Source organism: Otolemur garnettii, unplaced genomic scaffold (genome assembly GCF_000181295.1).
Source record: "Otolemur garnettii isolate 467f Iridium unplaced genomic scaffold, OtoGar3 scaffold00038, whole genome shotgun sequence".
NCBI lineage: Eukaryota > Metazoa > Chordata > Mammalia > Primates > Galagidae > Otolemur > Otolemur garnettii.
Genome location: NW_003852433.1, coordinates 224,079 through 249,694, shown reverse-complemented (window position 1 = coordinate 249,694; position 25,616 = coordinate 224,079). Strand labels below are relative to the sequence as shown.

At 40.1% G+C, this 25,616-nt stretch overlaps 1 protein-coding gene across 1 annotated transcript in view; it reads right to left on the bottom strand.

Annotated features, from left to right (window-relative positions):
* SGSM1 (small G protein signaling modulator 1) overlaps nt 1-25,616 on the bottom strand; it is an 86,126-nt gene that overhangs the window by 1,796 nt on the left and 58,714 nt on the right. The window contains exons 17-25 of the mRNA XM_003789831.3: nt 23,274-23,402; nt 22,898-23,080; nt 21,638-21,706; nt 19,624-20,208; nt 16,906-17,030; nt 15,493-15,575; nt 11,261-11,370; nt 4,758-4,854; nt 2,320-2,487 (exon numbers count right to left, since the gene is read on the bottom strand). Of these exons, the coding sequence (XP_003789879.1) occupies nt 2,320-2,487; nt 4,758-4,854; nt 11,261-11,370; nt 15,493-15,575; nt 16,906-17,030; nt 19,624-20,208; nt 21,638-21,706; nt 22,898-23,080; nt 23,274-23,402 (1,549 nt within the window). The remainder of the gene's footprint in view (nt 1-2,319; nt 2,488-4,757; nt 4,855-11,260; nt 11,371-15,492; nt 15,576-16,905; nt 17,031-19,623; nt 20,209-21,637; nt 21,707-22,897; nt 23,081-23,273; nt 23,403-25,616) is intronic.

Genomic DNA, 25,616 nt, shown 5'->3' with positions numbered 1-25,616 from the left:
GTTCGTGGGTACCAAGATACTTTAGAGTGCTACAGTGAGCTCACAGGGGCACTGTGGAATGTTTAGAAGTTCTGAGGGGAACACAGGAACACTCCACCTTTATGAACACATATCAACTACTAGCTGGAGTGAGTTCACAAATGGCATGACGTTCCTCTCAATTCCTTTGCATCTTTGCAAAGCTCGATTTTTAGTGGCCACTATGATAAAAAGCAAGAACTACATAAAAATCGATGTGGAACAGAAAACGAAGGTGGTAGTGTTCAATCTGCTACTGAGGCTTGAGAAGTTGTACAAACCTAACCCGTGCACACAGCCCATTAGTAAGGAACTGTTATAAGAATAAAATAAAAGTGTTATTTTCCTTCAATTTATGTCCGTTATGTTTTCAAATGCCATTAAGTTGTTAGGACATATAAATACTTAGGAAGAGGTTTGGACCTAACTGTTTGCTAAATGCAACCTTTGATCTGAGGTGCTGTAACATTTTATAGAGACACTAGGGGTGCCAGGAATTGAGAAAGTTTGGGAACCTCTACACCAGTGATTTTCAACCGGTGTGCCACAGCACACTAGTGTGCCATGAGAGGATCTTAGGCATGCTGCAAACATTTTTAAAGATCATTAATTAAATTACTTTTGAAAGAAGTTCAAAGCATAGTAAGCATGTCCTTTTCTTAATTTTTTTTTTTTTTGATCAACGTAATTTAAGTGTACTGTGGAAGTTTAAGTATAGGTTCAAGTCTGCTGTGAGATAAAAAAGGGTTGAAAAACACTGCTCTACACTAATCCATGAATGGCTTTGGGTGCTCAATTACACCTTCAAACTGAAAACAACCTAGATGCTAATGATAAGAGATGGTTCCCTAAGCTATGAGACAGTCACTCGAGGTATAGTCTATAGTCTTAAAAAATTATCACATGGACTGTCTCAAAAGAAAATTAGTATATGGAAGACAATTCTTGAAATAGTAAGTAAAAATAAGCTACATACATTTGGATTCTGTGATGGTAAAAACATAAAAATATATATGACTGTGGTTTCTGGGAATGGATCCTAGAGCAGAAAAAGGTCATTAGTAAAAAATCAGGTGAAGTCGAAATAAAACCTGTACTTTAGTGAATAGTAATGTGCCAACAGTAATTCTTAATATTGACAAATATTCCAGGACTGTGTAAAATGCTAACAGTTGGCAAGGCTATGCAAAAGGTATCATTAACTCTCCATACCATTTTAAATCTAAACCAGTTCTAAATCTGAAGTTTTAGTAGATAAGGAAAATCCAAAATTATTTCAGAACAAAAAGTTTACTTAAAATAAGAACCCTCATAATGCATCAAAAGTGCCATCAAAAGTGTGGTGGCTCACGCTTACAATCCTAGCATTCTGGGAGGCTTAGGCAGGTGGATTGCTTGAGCTCAGAAGTTTCAGATCAGCCTTAGCTAGAGTGAGACCCCATCTCTCCTAAAAATAGAAAAACTACCCAAGCATTGTGGCTACTGGGAAGCTACTGGGAGGCTAAGGCAAGAGGATTGCTCAAGCCCAGGAGTATGAGGTTGCTGTGAGCTATGATGCCACAACAGTCTACCCAGGGCAACAGAATGAGACTCTGTATCAAAAAAAAAAAAAAAAAAAGTGACATCACAGGTGGCCTTTTTCTTCTTTTGTTTTTTCTAAAACCTTCTTTCATTTTTTAAAAATTTATTTACAATAGAGTCAACAGTAGCAATAGCTTTCACTTATGGGGCCCCTTGGGTGAGCCATATGGTGCAACTTACCCATGTTGTCTCTTTTAATCCTTTGGGCCTCCCTGGGAGAGAAATGGTGTTAGCAACATTTTATCTCTAAAGAGGCCCAGAGATGTAAAGTCATTTGGACAGGGTCACACAGCTCCTGAGTGGCAGAGCTGGGATCAGAATTCACATTGGTCTGGTTTCAAAGGCTGTCTCTTTCCCATGTTTTTCCTATACACATCAACCCTCTGAAGCAGATGCTGCTACCCCATTTCACAGATAAAGAAGTGTGTGTTTACAGAGAGTGGAAGTGTCTTGTCCATTGGCACAGCTGGTCAGTGGCAGGGCCAGGCTTTGACCCTGAGCTTATTTCAATACCCATGATTCCTTTTCCAGATGCATGAGAAAAACATTTTTAGCATTACAAAATACCAACTTATCCTTTTGAGAATAGTCAAATAGTCAGAAGTGAGAAGAACCTTTTTCATCCCCTTCACCATGAATCAATTTCAGCAACTATCCATCCCTCCTGGAACGGGGCCATGCAGAACCTGCACCCACAAGATACCCTAGTCATACAGGTACCATTAAAGAATTTGATGATATCTGTGAAATCCATGTTGTTTTCCAAAATGATGTCTCGGTAGACTTCCACCAGAGCCAGTGCGATGAAGAGGACATAATGGGCGGATGAGACATGTTTGGCTGCCCAGATAGTCTCCCAGACAGAGAAGACATCATCGTAAATGAGTTCTATGGAAACACAACACACACATGCATGGAGAGAGAGTCAGCAACAGGGCTCATGGTGCTGCCCCCCATTGTGAAAATCATTCTGGGAAAATCCCAGGCCAGCTGTGATTTGTGCTTCTGTGCTGGTGCAGTGGATTGAGCTCAGGCGAGGAGACAAGAGACCTGGACTCTGTCATTTGACAGAAGCCTCAGGTTTACCCATCTGTAGAATGGGTTGTGTAAAGCAGGTGGGTTCTAAGTTTCTTCCAGCTCTGACATTCTGTGAGCAGAGGAACTGGGCATGTCCAGATTTGATTTACACAGACCTGTCCCTGCCCTGCCCTTTGACCAGAGTTCACCACTAATCTGCACCTCCATCTCCATTAGCACCTATGGAAGTGTCTCCAAACCTCGTCTTCCAAGCACATAGGCAGAGCTGGTACTGCCTCTGATTCTAGTAAAGAGACAGAACAGAGCGGTGGTTAAAATCAAGGCTTCCTATGTCTAAGGCGACCAGATGTCCCGCTTTCGGAGGGACAGTCCCGATTCTTAACAATTTGTCCCGCCTCCTGTGGCGTTTAAAAAAAGTCCCAATTTTTGGAAAGAATGAATGACAATCTAGGGACGGGGTGGGACAATGGGAAGGAATATATGGTTTTTGGCTGCTGATAAGGTTAATGTAACTCCATTTGGGAATGAAGAGGTTAATGTAACTTCATTTCGAAATGAAAAGGCTAATATAAACTTCCTACTCCCCTCCTGGGCTCGGTATCAGAAGGAGACTGGCTCCTTCCCTTGCTTCTAGGCAAGGACAATTAGCTCAGAAGAAGCTGAACTGTCTGGAACAAACAAGTAGCGCCCCCCTCTCTAGAGTAAGGTGACCAGCAGGACAGTCCCGATTTTTAACAATTTGTCCTGCATCCTACAGTGTTTTTAAAAAGCCCCGATTTTTGGAAAGAATGCACGACAAGCTAGGGAACATGGGAGAACAGGGAGGGAATATACGGTTTTCGGCTGCCATGTGGCTATTTCACCAGGATATGTCTTTTATATTATTTTTGTTAATTTTATAATGTTAAACTTTAATAATAACAAATAATTGTTGAGAACTGATTATCAAGAATTGCTTATCAAAGTTTGCATTGTTGTCAGCCCCCCACCCCCACCCCTGCAATGGTGTCCCACTTTACCAATGTCAAAATCTGGTCACCTTACCCATGTCCAGTAAACTCATGTGAATCCTTCCTCTAGTACTCACTAGCAAGGGAACCTCAGGCTAGTTACTTCTCTATTTCCCTCTTTCTTTCCTCATCTGTAAGGTGAGTGAAACTGACAGTAGAAGAGAACCAAAGGGATAATACATATAAATGGCTAAGCACAGTGCATGGCACTTAACAAACACTTCCATATATATTAGATGTTATTATTATTACCTTCCCCTAAATTTGCACAATGGCAACAGCGTGCTGTGTATTATATGCATCACTTCCAAGTTATGTTTGAAATGCGTATAAAATAACCCCTGCCCAGTAGGCTTTATAAGTCTTGGTCTCTCATAAGCATCATTACAGAATGGAAGAGAATAAGGCTTTGGGAGTGGACAAAGGTGTATTCAGACCCTGGCTCTCCTAGTCCTAGTTCTGAATGTCATTCTTCTCAGCAGCACTTTCTCCATTGGTCAAATTAGGATTTTTTTTTTTTTTTTAAATTTCAGATTAATATGAGGGTGCAGATGATTAGGTTACAATGTTTGTGTTGCTGGGTAAGGTCCCTGTTGTAGTTGTGTCCTGCGCCCAGGAGGTGGGCCATATACCTTACATTGTGCCCACTGGGTGGGAGCACACTGGTCTCCCTCCCTCTCTCTTCTTCCCCTGCTCCTCCTTTCTCCCCCAGCTTGAATTGAGGTTTTCTCTTGTGTGGGCATGTATTTGTTCATCCACAGTCTTCATATTAGTATTGCGTATACTGGATTCTTGCTCCTCCACTCTTGTTATATTTTACCAAGAAGAATGTATTTCAATTCCATCCAGGTTAATACAAAAGCTGTAAAGTCCCCACCTTCTTTTATGGGTAAATAGTATTCTGTGGTGTACACAGTTTGTTAACCCATTCACAGTCAAATTGGGATCTTAACAGCACCTACTGCAGAGTGAACAGATTGTCAGAGCTCCATAAACGTGTGCCACTTTCCTCTGCTGCCTTTGCCCCAGCACCCTTCAGCCCCACCTCTACAGTGTCCTTTCCCCTCCAGTTCTGCTATAAACTGTCTGGAAATAAAACATCCAGTGTACCTCGCTTAAAATCCAGCAGGAACCAGCGATAGCAGAAGTAAAAGTGAGTGTAGTCCCCGTTCTGATGCATCAGCTCAAATAGCTCTGAGTCCAGGATCTGTTGGAAGAAGGAAAGGGCAGCATGAGCCACTTGGGAAAAAAGGTTGGAGCAGAGGGGACAGCTGAATAAATAGTGGCACATCCGCACAACATATACCAGTGGGGTTAAAAAAATGGGCAAAGGATCTGAGCAGACATTTCTCCAAAGAAGACTAATAAATGGCCAACAAGCACACCAAAGATACTTACATCGTTAGTCATTCGGGAAATACAAATCAAAACCACAACAACATACCCACTTCGTACTCATAAGCATGGTTAAAATCAAAATGATACACAGTAACAGGTGTTGGCAGAGAAACTGGAACCTTATGCACTGCTCCTGGGAATGCAAAACGGTGCACCTGCTGTGGAAAACAGCCTGGCAGCGCCTCAGAAAGTTAAACATGGAATTTCTATGTGACTCAATGATTACACTCCTAGGTATAGCCCCAAGAGAAATAAAAACATAGATTCACATAAAATTTGTAAATGAATAAACGTGTGTAGCAGCATCATTTATAATAGCCAAAAATGGAAGCAATTTGAGTGTCTATCAACAGATGAATGGATAAACAAAAAGTGGTATATCCATATGATTTAATTCAATATGACCTGGTAATAAAAAGGAAAAAATTCTAATATATGCGACAATGTGGATGAACCTTGAAAACATTACACTAAATGAAAGAAGCCAGTCACAAAAGGCCATATATTGTGTGGTTCCATTTACATGAAATGTTTAGAAAAGGTAAATCTGTATAAGACAGAAAGTATAATTCATAGCTTTTATAAGAATGTCATAACCTAGTTATAGCCTTAGAATATGGGAAGGGGGTGGGAGAGGGGAGGCGAGGGGGGTGGATAGGAGGGGGAGGGTGATTGGTGGGGTCACCTCTATGGTTTATCTTATAAGGGTACAAGTAAATCTTTCTAAAAGCAGAGTATGAATGTTTTAACTTAATGACTAAGAGAATGACATGAAAGTTATGTTAACCAGTTTGATGAGAGTATTTCAAAATGCATATGAAAACAGCACACTGTACCCCATGATTGCATTAGTGTACATAGTTATGCTATAAGAAATAAAAAATTAAGAAAAAAAAAGAATTAAAAAAAAAAAGACAGAAAGTAGACAGTGGCTTCCAGGGGTTGGGGAGGGAGCGGAAACAGGTAGTGACTGCTAATGGGTAAAGAGTTTCTTTGGGGGGTAATGAAATGTTCTGAAATTGGTCATGGGTGCATAACTCTGTGAATATACTAAAAACACTGAATTGTACACTTTACAAGGATGAATTGTATGATATCTGATTTATATTTCAACAGAATTGCTTTTTTAAAAAAGGTCGTGGAAGAATGTCTCCAGCTATCAGATATGCTCTTAAGTGAAAAAATAAAAACAGCAGGTTCACTAGGCCATTATCTTCCAGTGTTTCTCCTATGCTTTCTTTGAGGATTTTTATCATTTCATGCTTTAAATTTAAGTCCTTTATCCATCTTGAATCAATTTTTGTGAGTGGGGAAAGTGTGGGTCCAGTTTCAGTCTTTTACATGTGGATATCCAGTTCTCCCAGCACCATTTATTGAATAGGGAGTCTTGACCCCAGTGTACATTCATATTTGGTTTATTGAAGATTAGGTGGTTGTAAGTTGTTGGTTTCATTTCTTGGTTTTCTATTTGATTCCAAATGTCTGTGTCTATTTTTGTGCCAGTATCATGCTACCTTGACCACTATGGCCTTGTAATACAGCCTAAAATCTGGTATGGTGGTGCCCCTGGCTTTGTTTTTATTACTAAAGAACAGCCTTAGCTACATAGGATTTTTTCCTGGTTCCATACAAAATGCAGAATCATTTTTTCCAAGTCTTGAAAACAGGATGTTGGTATTTTAATAGGGATGGCGTTGAATCGGTAGCTTGCTCTGGGAAGTATAGACATTTTTTTTTTTAATTAAAAATTTTTTTTTTTGGCCAGGGCTAGGTTTGAACCTGCCATCTCTGGCACATGGGGCCAGCGCTCTACCCTTCTGAGTCACAGGCACTGCCCAGAAGTACAGACATTTTAACAATGTTGATTCTTCCCAGCCATGAGCATGGAATGTTCTTCTATTTGTTAATATCCTCTGCTATTTCCTTTCTTAGGATTTCATAATTTTCTTTATAGAGGTCCTTCACCTCTTTTGTTAGGTATATTCCTAGATATTTCATTTTCTTTGACGCTATGGTGAAGGGAATTATGTCCTTAATTAGCCTCTCATCTTGACTGTTACTGCTGCATACAAGGCTACTGACTTGTGGACATTGATTTTATATCCTGAGACATTACTGAATTTTTTGATGACTTGCAGGAGTCTTGTGATTGAGTCTTTGCGGTTCTCTAAGTATAAGATCATATTGTCAGCAAAGAGGGAGAGTTTGACCTCCTTTGCTCCCATTTGGATGCCCTTTATTTCCTTGTCTTGCCTAATACAATTAGGCAAGAACTTCCATCACTATGTTGAATAGTAATGGTGACAGAGGACAACCTTGTCTGGTTCCAGGTCAGAGAGGAAAAGCTTTCAGTTTTACTCTATTCAGTAAAATATTTGCTGTGGGTTTATCATAGATAGTTTCGATCAGTTTAAGAAATGTGCCACCTATGCCTATACTCTTCAGTGTGCTAATTAGAAAAGGATGCTGGATTTTATCAAACGCTTTTTCTGCATCTATTGAGAAGATCATGTGGTCTTTGTTTTTGCTTCTATTGATATGAATAAGGTTTATGGACTTGAGTATGTTAAACCAGCCTTGTATCTCTTGGATGAAACCTACTTGATCGTAATGTGGACTTTTTTGATGAGAAGCTGTAATCTACTGGGTAGGATTTTGTTGAGTGAGAATTTTTGCATCTATATTCATTAGTGAAATTGGTCCGAAATTCTCCTTTTTAGCTGAGTCTTTTCCTGGTCTTGGTATCAGGGTGATGTTTGCTTCGTAGAACGTGTTGAGGAAGATTCCTTCCTCCTCTATGTTTTGGAATAATTTTTGTAGTATGGGAATAAGCTCTTCTTTGAAGGTTTGATAGAATTCTGGTGTGAAGCCATCTGGACCAGGGCATTTTTTGGTTGGAGTTTTTTTTATTGTTTCTTTGATCTCAGTGCTTGAAATTAGTCTGTTCAGGAGCTCTAGTTCTTCCTGGCTAAGTCTAGGGAGAGGGTGTGATTCAAATATTGATCCATTTCCTTCACATTGTCAAATTTCTGGACCTAGAGTTTCTGGTAGCATTCAGAGATGATCTCTTGGATCTCTGTGGCATCAGTTGTTATTTCCCCTTTATCATTTCTGATTGAGTTTACTAGAGATTTTACATTGTTTGGCAGGCCCAAGCCAGATTTGAACCCACCAGCTCTAGTGTACATGGCTGGCACCTTAGCCGCTTGACCTACAGACACCGAGCCAAGAAAGAAACACTTTTACACTACTGGTGGGACTGCAAACTAATACAACTTTTTTGGAAGGAAGTATGGTGAAACCTCAAAGAACTCAACCTACACCTCCCGTTTGATCCTGCAATACCATTACTGGGCATCTATCCGGAAGGAAAATAAAAAACTTATATTATAAAGACACTTGTACTAGGCTGTTTATTGCAGCCCAATTTACAATCAACAAAATGTGGAAACAGCCTAAATGCCCCTCAACCCAGGAATGGATGGCCAAGCTGTGGTATATGTATACCATGGAATACTATTCAGCCATTAAAAGAAATGGAGATTTTGCAGCATTTGTATTAACCTGGATGGAGGTGGAACACATTATTCTTAGTGAAGCATCACAGGAATGGAGAAGCATGAATCCTATGTACTCAATTTTGATATGAGGACAATTAATGACAATTAATGACATGGTGAGGGTGGGGTAAGGGGAGAGCAGACAGAGAAGGAGGGAGGGGGTGAGGGAAAGGCAAAAAAAAAAAAAAGAGAGAGAAAAGAAAAGAAAATAGTACTAATTTTGACCAAAGTACATTATTTGAACAATAATTTTTAATTCAATTTGTTAATATGTTGTTTAGGATATTGCATATTTCACTCATTTATAAGTGAAATATGTTTGTAATTTCCCTTTATAATAATATATTTTTCCAATTTTAATATCAGGTATATGCAGATAGAATGATTTTGAAGTATTTCTTCTTTTTCTATTGTCTATATGATTTGGCATGATCTGTTTTTTGAAATTATCTTCTATTTTTATTTATAAAAATAAATATTCTCTACTTTTGAGACTTTGGAAAAAAAACAAAGACAATAACTGATTACTCCATACTGAACCTCTGAGTCAAAGCATTCTATGATAGACATACTTTTATCTGACAATGTGAATGTTACTTTTTTTGCATAATTATTATTATTGCTCAATATTTCGTTGTAGCAATCATCTGATTTCTTTTCTGAATGTATTTATCTTCGTTCATTATGAGGTTTTTGTTTCTAGTCCTTATCTTAAATATTGTCATTGTTGTTAAATTTTAAGCCTCTTTAATTTTGTGAAGCAAAAAGTGGAAACCAAATAAACACACGTACATGTATAGAGAAAATAAAAAAAAATAGCAGGTGCAAAATAGTATACATAAAAGTAAGGGTAAAATATGTGGAGTATGATTCTAATTATGAAAAAAATAGCCATATAAAATGGCAAAACATATAAACAGGTAATTCATCAGAAGAATAATCCAAATAAACAAAAAAAGAAAAAAGAAAAGATATTCATCCCTCTGTTAATAAAGAAAAACACAAATTAACATCCCAACAGGATGTTCTAATCACACCCAAGATACTGGTGAAAATTAAGATGTGTGACAATATTAAGTGATGATGGATTGTGTCAAAAACCCTTACAACACTGCTCTTGAGCATAGAAACTGGTACAATCACTTTGGAGGGTGACTGAACCGTGTCTGCTGAACACGCATACACTCTCTCTGATCCAGCAATTCCACTCCAGGTACATGCCCAAGCAACACGCTTGCATGCATTCATAGAGAAATGCACACAAGAATTTCAGTGCAGCACTGTTTATAAAGACCAAAAACAAAACCCCCAAAATTGCCCAAAACAAAAACAAAACAAAACAAAATGGAAACAACCTGCATGATCACCAACAGGACAGTGGATTCAAATAAAATGTGATATAAAGTGTTACACTCTTGAAGTGGATGACTGTACTTCCAGGAATTAATTGCACTGTTGGGAGTGAATATCACAAACCTGTTACTGAGTATAAAAACAAGTTGCAGAAGAATTTATACCATTTACAACTATTTATGTAAGTAGGGGAACTTGAGAAACAATATGTAGTATTAGATGTTATTTAGGAATATATGTGTATGTTGTAAAAGAATTTTAAAAAATGCATTTTAATGATAAATGTTACGTTCTAGAAAATGCTTACTCCTAGGACAACAAGAGTAGAGGAATGCCTACATGAAAGCTGAGAAATAAATCTGTAGTTAATGTTCTATTTCTTGGGCAGGTAGAGGTGGAAACATGGGTATTCATTATATTACTCTTTCTACTTTTCTCAGGTAGAAAGGATTTTGTAACTTTTTTTTTAAAAAACTCTACCAAGGAAGCTTTCAGAGCTAATGTGATTAAGGCTGTAGCTCCATTGCTTGTTCATAGATCATTATGGGTCCCTATCATTTACTTGGGTTAATACACTTCCATTCCTTCCACTCACAGGGCTGAATGTCTCAATTCATCAGGGGAGCAGCTACACTAATCTCTATAGATGGTAAAGTGCTAGCATTTATTACAACACTTCTCAAACTTGAGCTTGCATCAGAATCACTTATGGAGCCTCAAATGGCATGGATTCCTTGGCCCAACTCTCAGAAATTCTAATTCAGTGGGAGAAACTCCCTAGTAATTTGCATTTCTAAAAGTTCTAAGGTGAGGCTGATAATGCTGGCTCATACAGGGGTCCTCAAACTTTTTAAACAGGGGGCTAGTTCACTGTCCCTCAGACCATTGGAGGGCCGGACTGAGGGCCTTGGGACAAGTTGGCTGCTAAGCAGGACAGGCAGTGGCAGCAAAAACATCCGGCGGGCCAGATAAATGTCTTAGGTGGGCTGCATGTAGCCCGCAGGCCATAGTTTAAGGATGCCGTCACTAGACTCTGAGAGGCATTGTCAAGCTCTATAAATGCATTAGTTTGTTTCATTTCCCTTGTAGCTATAAAAATTTATTAGGGATAACATAAATAAAAGAATAAGCCATTTTTACAGATGAGGACACTGAGGCTCAGGGAGATAAAAGCCTATGAGGCTAGACAGCTAGTTGGTAGCAGAAATAGCACTCAAACCAATTTGGCTCACTCTTAAGCCACTAAGATACATTTACTGTTTCTCCAAAAAAGTCCAAACAGGACTAGATACTGGATCATACCTGGATCAGTGACCTCATGTTTGCAAAGTGCGTGTCCATGGCACCTCCGTGGGGGAAGTTCTGGTTCATCCTTTTCATGAGCTCTGTGAAGCAGCTGAAGGCGAGGGCTTCTGAGGAAGCAGCACAGGACAAACAATCAGCTGTATCATTAGCCATGGGACAGGGCTTCCCAAAGTGATGGTCTAAGGCCCAGAGCTGGTTCAAAGTCCACAGTCAAATACATAATATGGACAATGCAGAACCAAGAGTATTCCAATTCAAGGGATGTTTTCCAATATCGAATTCATTATATATTTCTCACCCTTCAGGTACTGAAACATCTTCTTTTAGGAGATGATGGTTAATAGCAGATGCTCTTGTTAAGAAGATCCTTATTTGCTACAGTGAAAAACTGATAATGTTTTGTCAGGAAACAAAAACTTTTTTTTCCTCTTTTGAAATTCTATTGGTTCCTAAAATTCTCAAGTCTGGGAACCATTGTAGTTGCACAGCAACTGTCAATACTGGAAGAGTTTTTATAGATGATAAGCAAAGAAAGGGCCAGATAACTTTGTGAAATGCTTAGAATATCTACTGCATTAGGAATCACTACATGTCTCTACTAAGTGAAGGTTGCTTACTAGAGCAATTGCAGACAAGTCCTGCAATTTGTATTGTTTAACTCAGTGTTTCAAAAACTTATTTGATAATGGTATTTTATCTTCTCTTAGCAATTGATAACTTTGGGGAAAGCTACACTAGTCTGAAGGGTTCTCAAGGAAAGTAGGATGTCATTTATTTTTTAGAAGACGTTTTTTAAGATAGTTTAAATTTATAAATAATTGAGAAGATAGTAGAGAGTTCTTACATTCTTCACATTCAGTTTTCTCTATTATTAGCATCTTAACGTTAGCATGACACATTTCTTACACTTAATAAACCAAAGTTGATGCCATTATTAACTAAAGTCTGTATTCAGATTTCCTTAGTTTTTATTGAATGTGCTTTTTGATCCCACCCCAGATAGCACATATGTCTCCTCTTGGCTGTGGCAGTTTTTCAGGCTTTTCTTTTTTTTTTTTTTTTTTTTGAGACAGAGCCTCAAGCTGTCCCCCTGGGTAGAGTGCCATGGCATCACAGCTCACAGCAACCTCCAATTCCTGGGCTCAAGCGAGTCTCTTGCCTCCGCCTCCCAAGTAGCTGGGACCACAGGCGCCTGCCACAACGCCCAGCTATTTTTTTGGTTGCAGCCATCATTGTTGTTTGACAGGTCCGGGCTGGGGATTTGAACCTGCCACCTTAGGTGTACGTGGCTGGCGCCTTAGCCGGTTGAGCTATAGGCGCCGAGCCGAGGCTTTTCTTGTTTTTGATGACCTTGACAGCTTGTGGGAGTACCAATCAGGTATTTCTGTAGGATCTTCCACCATGAGTAATGGAATTTGCCTAATGTTTCTCTCACAATAAGAAAGGGTTATAGGTTATTGGACAGCAGATCATGGAGGTAAAGTACCATTTTAATTGTATCATATCAAAGGCATATACTCTCAATGCGATTTAAGATTGATGTTGACCTTGTTCACCTGGCTGAGATAGTGTTTGTCAGATTTTAGAGCTTTAATGTTTCTCCCTGACCCGTATGTCCTACCATTCCCACCATATTGGACTTTTTGGAAGGAAATCACCATGTGCAGCCTGTGGCTAAAGAGTGGGGTTGTGCTCTCCATTTTTGAACAGTCTTAGTGGTTTTAATACATTCACAATGATGTGTGAATTCACCACCATCTAGTTCCAGAACATTTCTTCACTCCACAGGGAAACCCTGTGCCCATGAAGCAGCCACTCCCCAATTCCCTGTCCACCCAGACCCTATCAGTCACTAGTCTACCTTCAGTCTCTGGCTTTGCCTTTTTCGGACATTTCATATAAATGGAGTCATACACATGTCTATCAGTGGAACAAAAATGACAGTCCAGAAATAAGCCCTTTCACTGATGGTGAATTGATTTTGCCAATGATGCCAAGACACAATTCAACTTGATTTGCATTTTCCTACTGATTAATGATGTTGGCCATGCTTTAATGTGCTTATTGGACATTTTCTATATCTTTGATTCTATTGAGAAATGTCTAGTAAAATCCTTTTAATTTTAAATTATCTTTTTTATTATTGAATTGTAAGAGTTCTTTGTATATTTTGGATGGAAGTCCCTTATCATCACATATTTGACCTGCAATTTTTTTTTTCCACTCTTTCAGTTCTCTCTGTTTTCTTGATAGTGTCCTAGAATATAAAATTTTTAAATTTTGATGAAGTCCAATTGCCTAATCTTTCTTTTGTCATTTATGCTTTTGGTGTCACATCTAAGAAGCCACATCACAAAGATTTACTCTGTGTTTTCTTCTGAGAGTTTTACAATTTTAGTTCTTATATTTAGATCTATGATCTGTTTTGAATTAGTTTTTTGTCCATGGTGTGAGGTAAGGGTTCAACTTCAATCTTTTGCATATAGGTATCCAGTTGTTCTAGTACTGTGTGTTGAAAAGACTATTTTTTCCTCATTGAGTTGAATTTCTGTATCAATTTTAGGGTTAGCTTATCAATTTTTGCAAAAAAGGCAGCAAATTTTTGATAGCGATTATACTGAATCTATAGATCAATTTGGAAAGCATTGCTACCTTAACAATACTAATCCTTCAAGTCCATGAAGATGAGATGATGAGGTTTTTAAAAATTTATTTTATCAAAGTCTTGTAGTTTTCAATGTACAAATATTACAGTTCTATTAAATTTATTCATAAATATTTTATTCTTATAGATGCTACTACAAATGGAATTGTTTCCCTAATTTCATTCTGGGATTGTTCAGGCATATAGAAGTACAATAGGCTTTTATTTATTGATCTTGTATTGTATCCTGTAACCTTGCTGAACTTATTAGTTCTATTTTTTTCTTTTATTCCTTAGGATTTTCTATATTCAAAATCATGTCATACATGAATAGAGATAGCTTAATTTCTCTTCCAATCTGGATGGCTTGTATTTTTCTTCCTTAATTGCCCTGTAAAACTTGTAGTGGCAAATTAGACATCCTATCTTGTTCCTGACCCCAGGGGGAACATGCTCAAATCTTTCATTATTTAATATGATGCTATTTGTGGGTTTTCCTAGGTACTCTTTATCATGTTGAGTAAGGTGAGTAAGTTCCTTTCCATTCCTAATTTGTTGAGTGTTTTTCTTTTGTTTTCTTTTTTTTTTTTGTGGGGGAGACAAGAGTCTCACTTTGTTGCCCTGGGTCCAGTGCTTTGGTGTCATAGCTCACAGCAACCTTAAAGGGGTTGGGCTCAAGTGATTCTCATGCCTCAGCCTCCTTGGTAGCTGGGACTACAGGAGTCCCCACATGCCTAGCTATTTTTTTTTTTTTCACAGATGAGGTCTCGCTCTGGCTCAGGCTGGTCTTGAACCTGTGAGCTCAGGCAATCCACCCCCTTCGGCCTCCCAGAGTACTGGGATTACAGGCATGAAACACTGTGCCTGGCCCTGCTGAGTATTTTTTTTTTTTAAATCATAAAAAGGTATTGGATGTTGTCATGTTTTTCTGTGTCAACTGAGATAGTTGTGTGTTTTTTGCCCTTTAATCAATTAATGTAGTGAATTACAATGATTTCTTTTTGCATGTCAAATCTTTCTTGCATTCCTGGAATAAACCACACTTGGTTTTGGTTTATAGTCCATTTTGTATCTTGTTGGAATGAGTCCATTGATATTTTGATGAGGATTTTTGCATTTATATTCATAAATAATATTGTTATATAGTTATCGTATAATGTCTTTGTCTGGTATTGGGTGTCAGGGTACCAATCCGGTACCCAGTACTCATATGGGGACTGGCCTCAGAATGAGTTGGGAAGAGTTCCTTCCTTGTGTATGTTTTTAAAAGAGCTTCTACATAATTGGTGGTAATTCTTTAAATGTTTGGTAGTAAAGCCATCTGGGCTTCACTGTTTTGTTTTGTTTTTTTAAATTCTTATTGATATAGTCAGTGGCTAGCAAAGGCCAGGCTGTGTATTAAGTATTGGGCATCACGGGACATGGGAATTTTACTTCACCAGAATCTTGATGTGTTCTCCACACAGGTCTTCTGAGCACCTGTCCTGACCCATTCCATGGAGTCACGAAGTAAGTTTAACCTCCCTGCCCTGCAGTGGGAAGGAAACTGTATCCCCCAGACCTGGGACAGGGAAGACACACTCACCATCATCCAGAATGACCAGCAGTGGAGCCAGAAGGTCACACATGCCCTGGACATAGCCGATTTCAATGTGCTGCCAGATGTAGCTATGAGAGATGTGAGGGCCCAATCAATGATGGCATGCACAACCCGCCTCTGTAGGCCATTCTTCCCTGCCCTCCTCCCCCGTTTGGTCTCCTACCCTTCACTTAGACCACTCCCTCAGCATCCTTACTACATCCTCATCCCCAGTCCTACTCTTTCTAAACATCCTACGAGCAGTCACCAGAATGACCTTCCTGAAATCCAGCTCCAGGAGGCCTTTGTATGTTCAAAAACCTTCACAAGCTCCCCACTGTCTGATGGGATGATGTATAAACTCCTTTACTGGGGGTATAAAGCATTTATAACCTGTTCTCAATTCATGTCCACAGCTTACACATTACTTCTTAGTTGCTCTTCCCCTACAGCCACACTTCACCTTGTGCAGATAAATCACATTTATACCGTGGTGCCTTTGCCTTGCAGTCTCCTCTATCTGGAACTTTGATCTACCCTTTATTAATATAACAATAGTTTATACTTACTGAGCATTTTCTGTATACTCAGTCCACTATGCATGCATTGTACCATTTACTTTTCAAAATAATCACATGAAATAGTTACCATCATTACCCCATTTTGCAAATATACAATCGGTTAGATACTACTAAATGGTTAGTAGTCATTAATTCTGTGTGACTGGCATTGACTAGTGGAGATGAGGAGAAGTTTCTCTTTATATCTTATGAGCCTCCTATCTGCTTGACTTGCTTGAATTTTTTAATAAGCAGGGGTTACTTTTGTATTATTTTTTAAGGCAAGCATGATACAAAGTTTATTGAGGAAGAGAAAGAGAAGTTTATGGAGTAAGAAAGTTTACAAAGCAGGATATGTTTGCCACAAAAAGGCAAATGAGCCTCCATTGCCAGGGCAAATATGCAAAGAGGCTAACTTTTGTATTTTAGTAAATGCCAATAATAATTTTTTAAAGAATAGTACTTAAGCCTTAGATCTTGACTTAAAGAAAAAAAGAAAAGGAGGGCAGATTGTAGAGACAGAGAGATGTGGCTATGAGCTCACCCATAGCCCATAGTGCTCTGAGTAATGTAGTTCCTCTCTGAGCCTCCACATCCCCACTTATAAAAGGGGATAGGTTGAGGTTCAGTTGAGGAGTGATTAAGAAATGATCATAAAAGGCTCAGAACAGTGGCATACAGTAGGTGCTTAATAAATGCTCTATGTTGTTATTATTATTTGTCAGTGTGGGCTGAAATAAGATTCCAGGCGGGGATGATGCCAGCTTCAGGGGCTGAAATAAATTCTCCCTGGGCCCACAAAAGCCCTGATCTTGCCCAACCTCTCCCCCTTCCCGGTTCTTCCCTCCACCCCCACTACCTGCACATGATGTTGCGCAGCTTCTCCAAGTTGGCAGGTGTGAAGTACCAGTAGTTGCGGTCGCACCTCTGCACATCCTTCTCGATGCGATGCAGATTCACTGTGTATAAGTCTAGCAGCTCCGGCTACAGGGTCCCAAGAGGGGAAGAAATGAAAAATTATAACCAACTCCTCGCTAGGAGACAAAGAGCATCTCCCCTCCTCCTAACGCTCTCCTGGATCACTTGGGTGTTTGATTTCATTTGTTTTTAATTTTTTTTATTCCAATAAATTTGGGGGGTACAAATGGCTTTTGTTACATGGATGAAGTGTATGTGGTGGGAAGTCTGGGCTTTCAGTGTATCCATCACATGAATAGTTTGTTTTGAGGGCAAGTGTCTTTTACTCTATGGGATAAAATTCCTTCTCAAAGAGTCACAACTACAGAGAGTACACCACTCTCTGATGGAAATTGGATAAGGAGAATGGAAGAATGCACAGAACCCCAACTCTGGGCTTAATTTTGAAATTGTTCAATGATATGACAAGGAAATGGCAACATTTAAGGATCAAAACCTAATCTAGGAAGGTGAGATAACACCAAAATTGGCTTGCTCCCTGAGGGAAGATGCCAAACTGGAAAATTTAAGCGTAGATTTAATTAGTTTGTGTTCCCCAAACCCTCTGAGATGAGGAGTCTAATAAGAGGCCTTCCTGAAGAAAGGTAGGACCCCAAAGAATCACATCCTCAGTAAGGGATGACTAGAAAAACTATTAACACGTCCTGGGGTCTCAAAACAATGCCTTGATTGCCCTGAATGTATGTATAAATTAAGTGTAAGTGATCTCTCTGATGATTAAGAGCCGCAAGTCAGGTTTACAACTCATGCAAATTTATAACCCACATTTCCACTACCTGGATTGTCTAAAAGATCAGAGAATTTAGTTAAAAGTCATCTCATACTTGTATGCTTCTGGTACCAGGAAAAAACCCTCTATTGAGGAATCTGCTTTACACCTAGGCCTTAAATAGTGCAATAAACAGAATTTCAAGACATATGAGCTTGTGCTCAAAAATCACAAAACACCCCCAGAGAAAGAAAGGCATCATGAATAACAGTTAGCATAAATACCAGACAGCAGAATGAGACTCCTTCTTAGTTTTTAAATATATCAGGAATATAACACAAATATGTTTGCTGTATTTAAAGAAATAAGAGGTTAAAAATAAGAGGAAGAGACTATAAAAATAAGCAGTTTGTTTTATAGCACAATTTCAGAAAAGCCAAATAAAACTTTTAAAAGGCACATTAAATGTTCATTAGAGAGCGGTAACAGAAAATTAGATACTCTGAAGAGAGAATTAGTGAATTGAAAAGAGACCTGAAGAAAATATCTAGAATTCAGCACAGAACATTAAGAAAATGATAAAATGAAAGAGAAGTAATATCCATAGAGGGTAGTGTGAGAAGATCTAACAAACTTTTAATCAGAGCTATAGCTGGAAGGAGAACATGGGAAAGCAGCAACAACTGAGTAAATAATAGATGAGAATTTTCCACGAACTGTCTAAAGACACCAATTTGCAGATACATAAAACCCAACTAACCACTACAAAAAGAAATCCATACCGAGGCACACAATGGCACACAACCAAAAAGAGAATCCTAAACGTAGCCAGAAAGAGAGGAGATTATCTTTAAAGAAATGAAAATTAGATCTTTCAAGATCTTCTAAAGGAATGACAAGTAAACAACTGACTTATCCACAGGAACAAAGGAATCTACAAGACCATGGAACAATATCTTCAAAATATTGAGAGAAAATAACTACAATCTAGAGTTGCATATTCAGTGAAAACACCTTGCAAGAATAAGGTGAGGTGAATACTGCTCAAAGTGGAGAGTTACTCTGCCACAGCACATGCTGAAGAGCGCAGTTCATTCTGGGTTATCCCAGAACTAGAGGCCTGTGATGTAAGAAGAAATGAAAAGCTAAAAATGTGGATGCCACTGAGTCATGTGCCCCTAAACAAGGGAGAGAACCAAGAAAGAGGTAAACACGAGACACAGAAAATTAAAGAGAAGCAAAGCAAAGGGGACGTGAGATGAGGGTGGACGACACCCACAGATCGGCATGGAGGGTGGGACGAGGCCTGAAAGCTCTTGGGAATTCTTTGGATGTACCAAATAAATAAACCTAACATATCTGAATACTTGAGAAGAGATTTACAGAAAACTGGCAGATTTGGGGGGGATGAATTGATGATAAATACATAGAATACTCAGTAAAAACCTCCTTTCAGTTGACAACAATTGGCTTGGACTTTCTGGCAAGGAAGCAAATTTGAATATTCAAAAAACGCTGGACCTGAGTCTAAATCACAAAGCTCATCATCAAGGTTGCTGGTGATCAAGTGCTTACAATGTCCCAGGCACATGGGACTTCAACTTGTTAATTCTGAAAGCAACTTAGGAAGGAATAAGGAAACAGAGGCTCAGAAGGGATCAAGTGACTTGCCAAAGCTAGGATTTGAACCCAGGACTGTTTCCTGAAAAACCTGTGTTCTTTAAATATTATATCATCCTCCCTCCCAAACAGGTTTCTATGGTGAATCCTCTGTGATGGGGAAAATGCAAGGGCTCACTATTGGGTTGTTTTGGAAAAGGGTTTGTGGTACATCCCCTCCCTCCTACAGCTGGAGGTAAGAAAATGGAGTGGAGAGTCCTGGTGACTTACAGAGTAGGTGACGCCACTGGATGACACAGGGGACACCTCATTGTTGGCAGAAGTGGTCACGGCCAGAGAAGCCAGGGCAGGGAAGAGGCTTTCCATCTCAGGCTCCTCCGAGAGGTTGTCCTCACTGTCCACCTGGCTACGTTTCTCGCCCTCGCTGCCCCGCCAGCCCTCCATCACAGCATCCTTTTCAGGCAGGGCCACATCCATGCTGCCAGTGATGGACACGAACTCGTCCATGCTCTCGTTGGCAAGGAGGTCACTCTCCAGGCTGTCCTGCACAGCCAGCTCCTCACGAGCCTCGTCCTGGGAAGTGGTGGCCTCACTGCTCTGCCTGTCATCCATGCTGCTGTCCCTGGGTTGCAGCACTGGGGGGACATTCCGCTGGGCATCCAGGACACTGTCTTCTGTGCTCAGACTGGGCTCTGAGTGCTCTGAGAGGCCCGAGGAGAAGTTGTGGGAGGAGGGATGCCCAGAGTCTGGGGAACAAGTGCCGTTCACCAGGTTTCCATTTGGGATCTTGGGCTGTTTCCCTTCCAACCTGCCTTCAGTCTCCACCTGCTCCACCTCATCGACAGACTCAAACACCTAAGGACAAGGTGCACAGAGACAGATGGACTAGGATGCTCTGCTCACAGCAGCAACCTGAGTACCCAACAACAGGAATCAGTCCAAACATGCAACACACACCCCGTGGAATACCAGACAGCCAAGTGAAAAGAGTGGTAGAACAAGGCGGAATTCAGATTCCTGCTGTGATAAATAAAAAAGTGACCTTTGTGCTCATGTATGCATAGAATAAGCCAAAAGGAGACCTACGGCATTGAAATGGGGGCAGAACATATTTTTTCATCAGACAGACCTCTACCAGGTCACATAATCCTTTTAAAGGAAAAAATTAGTTAATATAAGGATCATTTTTAAAAAAAGAGTCTATTATAGCCATGTGGTTGATAATTATGGATCAATTTTAAAATATAGTTGGATATATGAGACACTATGAAGAAATTTCCAGAATACATTTTTTTTTTTTTAATTTTTGGCTGGGAGCTGGGTTTGAACCTGCCACCTCCAGCATAGGTGCCGCCCTCTCCAGGGTACATTTAAATATTTATTTGTGGTTCTTTATGTCCTCAGGTCATATCCCATCAAGTTTAGACTGTGTTCCAAAGTCACTTGAAATATTTCTTCTCTATTTGTTATCTCACCAACTTGATTTATGGTTAGTTTTGTGTATTTCTGTGCTTTTAAAAACTTCTTTTGGATTTAATTGGTTTAAGGTAAATAAAAAATTTTCCTAACTCCAGAGTCAAAACTAGAGCATTTAAATTCAAAGTCAAAATTAGAAAAAAGAAAAAGCATATTCAGGGAAATGTGGCTTCTTTCCCTGTCCCCTCTCCCCCGTGGTAATCATTTTGATTTATTTCTGGTTTATCTCTGCTGTTTTTGAAAACAGATGCAAAACTATACCTGTATTAATATTTCCTCTTTTTAAAAGAAAGGTGACATACTACACACATTTTTTGCACTTTCTTTTCTTCTTTGATATTGAGGGAGATCAAGCTATCTCTTTTCATTGAATGAAATGGAAAGTTCTTGAACACATTGGTGGCATTTATGTAGAATTAAAAAAAAAACTACCAAAGATTGCTATATTTGCTATAACATTGCTATATTATTTACAGCTTTCTGTGTATGTAAAGGCATACAGAAGGTCCTGAAAGGATACTCAGCAAAATGATGCTGGTGATGTTATTTCAATGGTGGGCAGCCAGTGATTAAAGATGATCAAAGTAAACTTTGACTTCCTCTGCAATGTTTTAATTTTTTACAGGGAGACTAGATTCATGTTACTTGAAAAAAAAATTGACTTTTAAAGCTAGTATAAAAAGCTTAAATAACCCAGAAAATGAACTGCTGATGATGGACATCCAATCCCCATCACCCTGGGTGGAAGGGAGGGACTTGGGCTGGCAGGGCCAGGCTGGTGGAAGGGGTGGGGCCTCTGAGCTGTCACCTGTGTACTGCTGCTGGAGTCACTGTGCAGGCGGATGTTCTGGTGGCCGGAGCTGCAGCTCTGGGAGGACTGAGAGAAGGAATAGGAGGGAGAGAGGGTGAGGCTGCATCCTGGTCCCACAGCAGGAGTGTCTGCTGGGCTGTGAGCCACAAGCCTGACTTCTTCTCTATCCTGACTGGCTCAAGTCTCCTCTCAGGGTCTCAGCTTCTTAGCTATAAAAAGAAAAGAGGGAACCACTCCCTGCTTCCTGGAGCTTCCCACCTCCACAACTGGAGAACCCACCATTAATTGCCTCTGTACTTGAGACGTCTACCAGATATTTCAGTTCAGAGTAACTGGCTGTATTTATGGCTCATTTTTGTTTACCTGCTCCCTGCATACATGCCTTCTGCCCTTGAATTTGGCAGTTTTTGCCTATTCTGATGCTATGCCTGGCCATGTGGCTTGCTTCAATCACAGGCATTAGTAAACTTAACTCAGTAGAGGCTTAAAACATGCTTGTGCATTTCTGGCTTATCTCTTCAGCATCTGCTCCTTGCTGGATGGATGATGAGGCCACTGGTGCACACAGCTGTGTCATCTCAGACAGACGAGAATGCCCAACTGAGATCAACAAACCTTTTAGTTGACCAGACACAGACAGCTGGTGCCAGAGTGAGCCCTACCCAGCCCAGCTTGGAGCAGAACCTCTCACCTGGTTCCACAGACTGGTGAGCAAAAATAAATGTCAATTGTTGGAAGTCACTGACCTTTGGTGGCTGTCTATTTTACAGCATTATCATGGCAATTGATAACTGGCAAACAGAATTAACCATTTTTTCTGAGCTCCTGCTTCAGGCTGTTAAACTGGAGGTTCTGGGAGGTCAATGGAACATTCTTGACATTCCAGGACATTCCTGACAGTAACTGGCACATAATAGGTAATCAATAAGCATTTGTTAAATCAATTAAAGCCAGTCCCAGCGCTAGGGACTTTATATAGCTTTTCTTGTTTGAGCTGTACACAAACCTCCTCTGTATACCTGATTATTCCCACTTTACAGATGCAGAAACTGAGGCCCAGAAGAAAAGGTGCTTGCAGGAGACCTCAGAGCTAGATAAGAGTGGAGTTAGAACCCAGGTCTAATTGCAGAGTCATTCCCCCCCAACCTCAAAAATAAAGCCATGGGTAATACTGTCTCAAGACCCCAGACACTCAGCCTAATAAAGCAAGTCTTGGCCTTCACCACCCCTCTTGTTTCCTGAAGCCACTGCTGTCACCTCATTGCTGATGGTGGAGTCTCTGTGCATCATCCGGTGCAGGTGGCTGTCTAGGCTGGCTCCAGAGGAGCATTTGGCCAGGGCTGCAGCATGTGACTCCCGCTCCCTCTGCCGCACGATTGCCTCGCAGCCCAGCCACTCGGCCATGGTCTGTGCGTAGCAGGCATGAATCTGCTCGTCCACCTGCCAGGGCAGATGCAAGGTCACTTGAAATGCTGAGGCCCCTGGAGGGAGTCAGCCTCACCTGAAGAGAGTGGCTCTGAACCATCCAACATTCATGCAATTAACAATTAGCAAATATTCGCTGAGCACCTATGATGTCACATGTAGCAACCTTTGTTGCTAGAGATCCTAGGGCTCACAGTGGGTCACCAACCTCCTTTCTTTCTGTTTCTGTCATCCCGAACTGGTAGTGGCCCAGGAGAAAGGGCCACACAGCCTTGCGGATCTCCGGCTGGATGCCCCCATAGTAAATGAGACGCAGCAACTCCTGCTGTTCGTAACTCTGTGAAGGGCAGGGTGGAAGCAGACTACGGTCATTGAAAGATCAGAAAGCGGCCCTGCTCCTCAGCTCAGCCCCCAGATATCCTGGTGTGAGCATGCAAAGCCGTGGGTAACTAGATATTCATCACAGCGTTGTATGAAAAACCCATCCCCCAGCAATTCTTCAACTGCCCACAAACGTAGGAACATGCACACCCACATGGGTACACTGCACCGGGATTTAAGAGGGGGGCACATCTATCAGGACCTACATAAAAAGATGCTCAATGTGTATCACTAAGGGGGGAAAAACAAGAGGCAGAACATGTCAACTATGAATCCATTTTTATAAAAAGAAAAAAGGGGCCGTATATAATGAATTAACCTTTCTAATTTTCAGTCAATTTTCTATACTATCTTAATGTGGAAGTATCTTGGAGTTATTAATTTTGGTTCAGCTCTAAGAAAACATTTCTAAAGAAAATTAATCCAAAACAAACATTTCCAGTTGCTGTCTCATATACTAATAATTTTTATACAAAAATAAGGTGACTTTAATAGCTGTCTGCTTGCCTTTTTTTTTTTTTTAATTCATTTTCAGGCAAAGGCTTTGCAGCTATAGTTAGCGAAGCTGAGGGACCAGCAGGTTCTAACCCGATGTGTGAGTGTGGGAAGCCCTGATGGTGCTGGAAGGCTGCTCCAGAGCCTCTGCTTTCCTCAGACCTCTTTGCTTCATGTTCCACCTATTTCACATCTTAACACTAATCTTAGATGTAAGCCAGAGCCCATGTCTGGACTCCATTTCCCAGCCTCCTTTGCAGTTAGGTCTGGCCACGTGACAGGTTCTGGCCATTGGGGTGTGCTCCTCTATCTCCCTTTTTTTTTTTTTTTTTTTTTTTGAGACGGAGCCTCAAGCTATCCCCCTGGGTAGAGTGCCATGGCATCACGCTCACAGCAACCTCCAACTCCTGGGCTCAAGCGAGTCTCCTGCCTCAGCCTCCCAAGTAGCTGGGACTACAGGCGCCCGCCACAACGCCTGGCCATTTTTTGGTTGCAGCCATCATTGTTGTTTGGCGGGCCCAGGCTGGGGATTGGAACCCGCCACCTTAGGTTTATGTGGCTGGCGCCTTAGCCGCTTGAGCCACAGGCGCCGAGCCCTATCTCCCTTTCTGACAGCTGGAGGCAGACGATCAGGAGGCCTTGGAAGATGATGGGACCACAAGATCACAGGACCCTGAACCTCTCAGAGGAGGGGAGGATGCCTACTCACCAGGAATACCCATCCCCAAAACTACTGAGTGTGCAAGAAATAAAACTTTATTGGTGTGCGGCAACTGAAATAGTGGGGATTGTTTGCTACTGGGCCCCAGTCTACACTTATATAGCAATGCAACTAACATGGTCAAATAGGCTGTGAAAGGTGTAGATGAAAAATATTCATTTTTAAATAAACAAATATTCATTTTTGACTAATTTGTTGTTTCAACTGATTTGTCCTTAGACTGGTGCTTCCCCTATGGGAAAAGATCATTTTTTATATATATATACATATATATTTTTTCATATTCTTGGGCTCTACTCCCAGAGATGCTAAATCAACAAAGCTGGAGCTGAGCCCAGAAATCTATCTCTTTTAAATCCCTTAGGAAATATGCACACTCAGAGACTGCTGTGGATTAGGAACATTATGACCTTTTGAGAATATGAGTGGGTATATATATTTAAATTTTAAATGCACATCAATCACTGTTACTTGTACAGAAAGGTATGTGCTTATAAAGACGTCAACTGCAACACAGTTTGAAATAATTTAGGGAGGATTTGAATAAATTATGGAGCATCCGTATGTGAAGTGCTAAGGTTCTAACATTCAATATTTCACCTAGAGATCTGAGAGATGTCCTTGATATAAATGTAAATTTGTCACTTAATATATAAATATCACTCACTTAAAAAATAGGCAATATAGATATTATGAAGATATGGCTTTGTATATACTTATATAGATATTATATTTATCTATTATATTTATATAATATTTATTTATATAGATATTATACTTCCATATGCACTGTATCTACACATAAATCTATAAAGATACAAAGATAAAAGGTAAAGACATAAAGATACATACTAAAGATATAAATCTAGATGAAACATATAGAGATATAGAGCATTGTATGTAGATTTGCATCTATAGATACAGATGAATAGAGATAAAGATATATAGAGATAT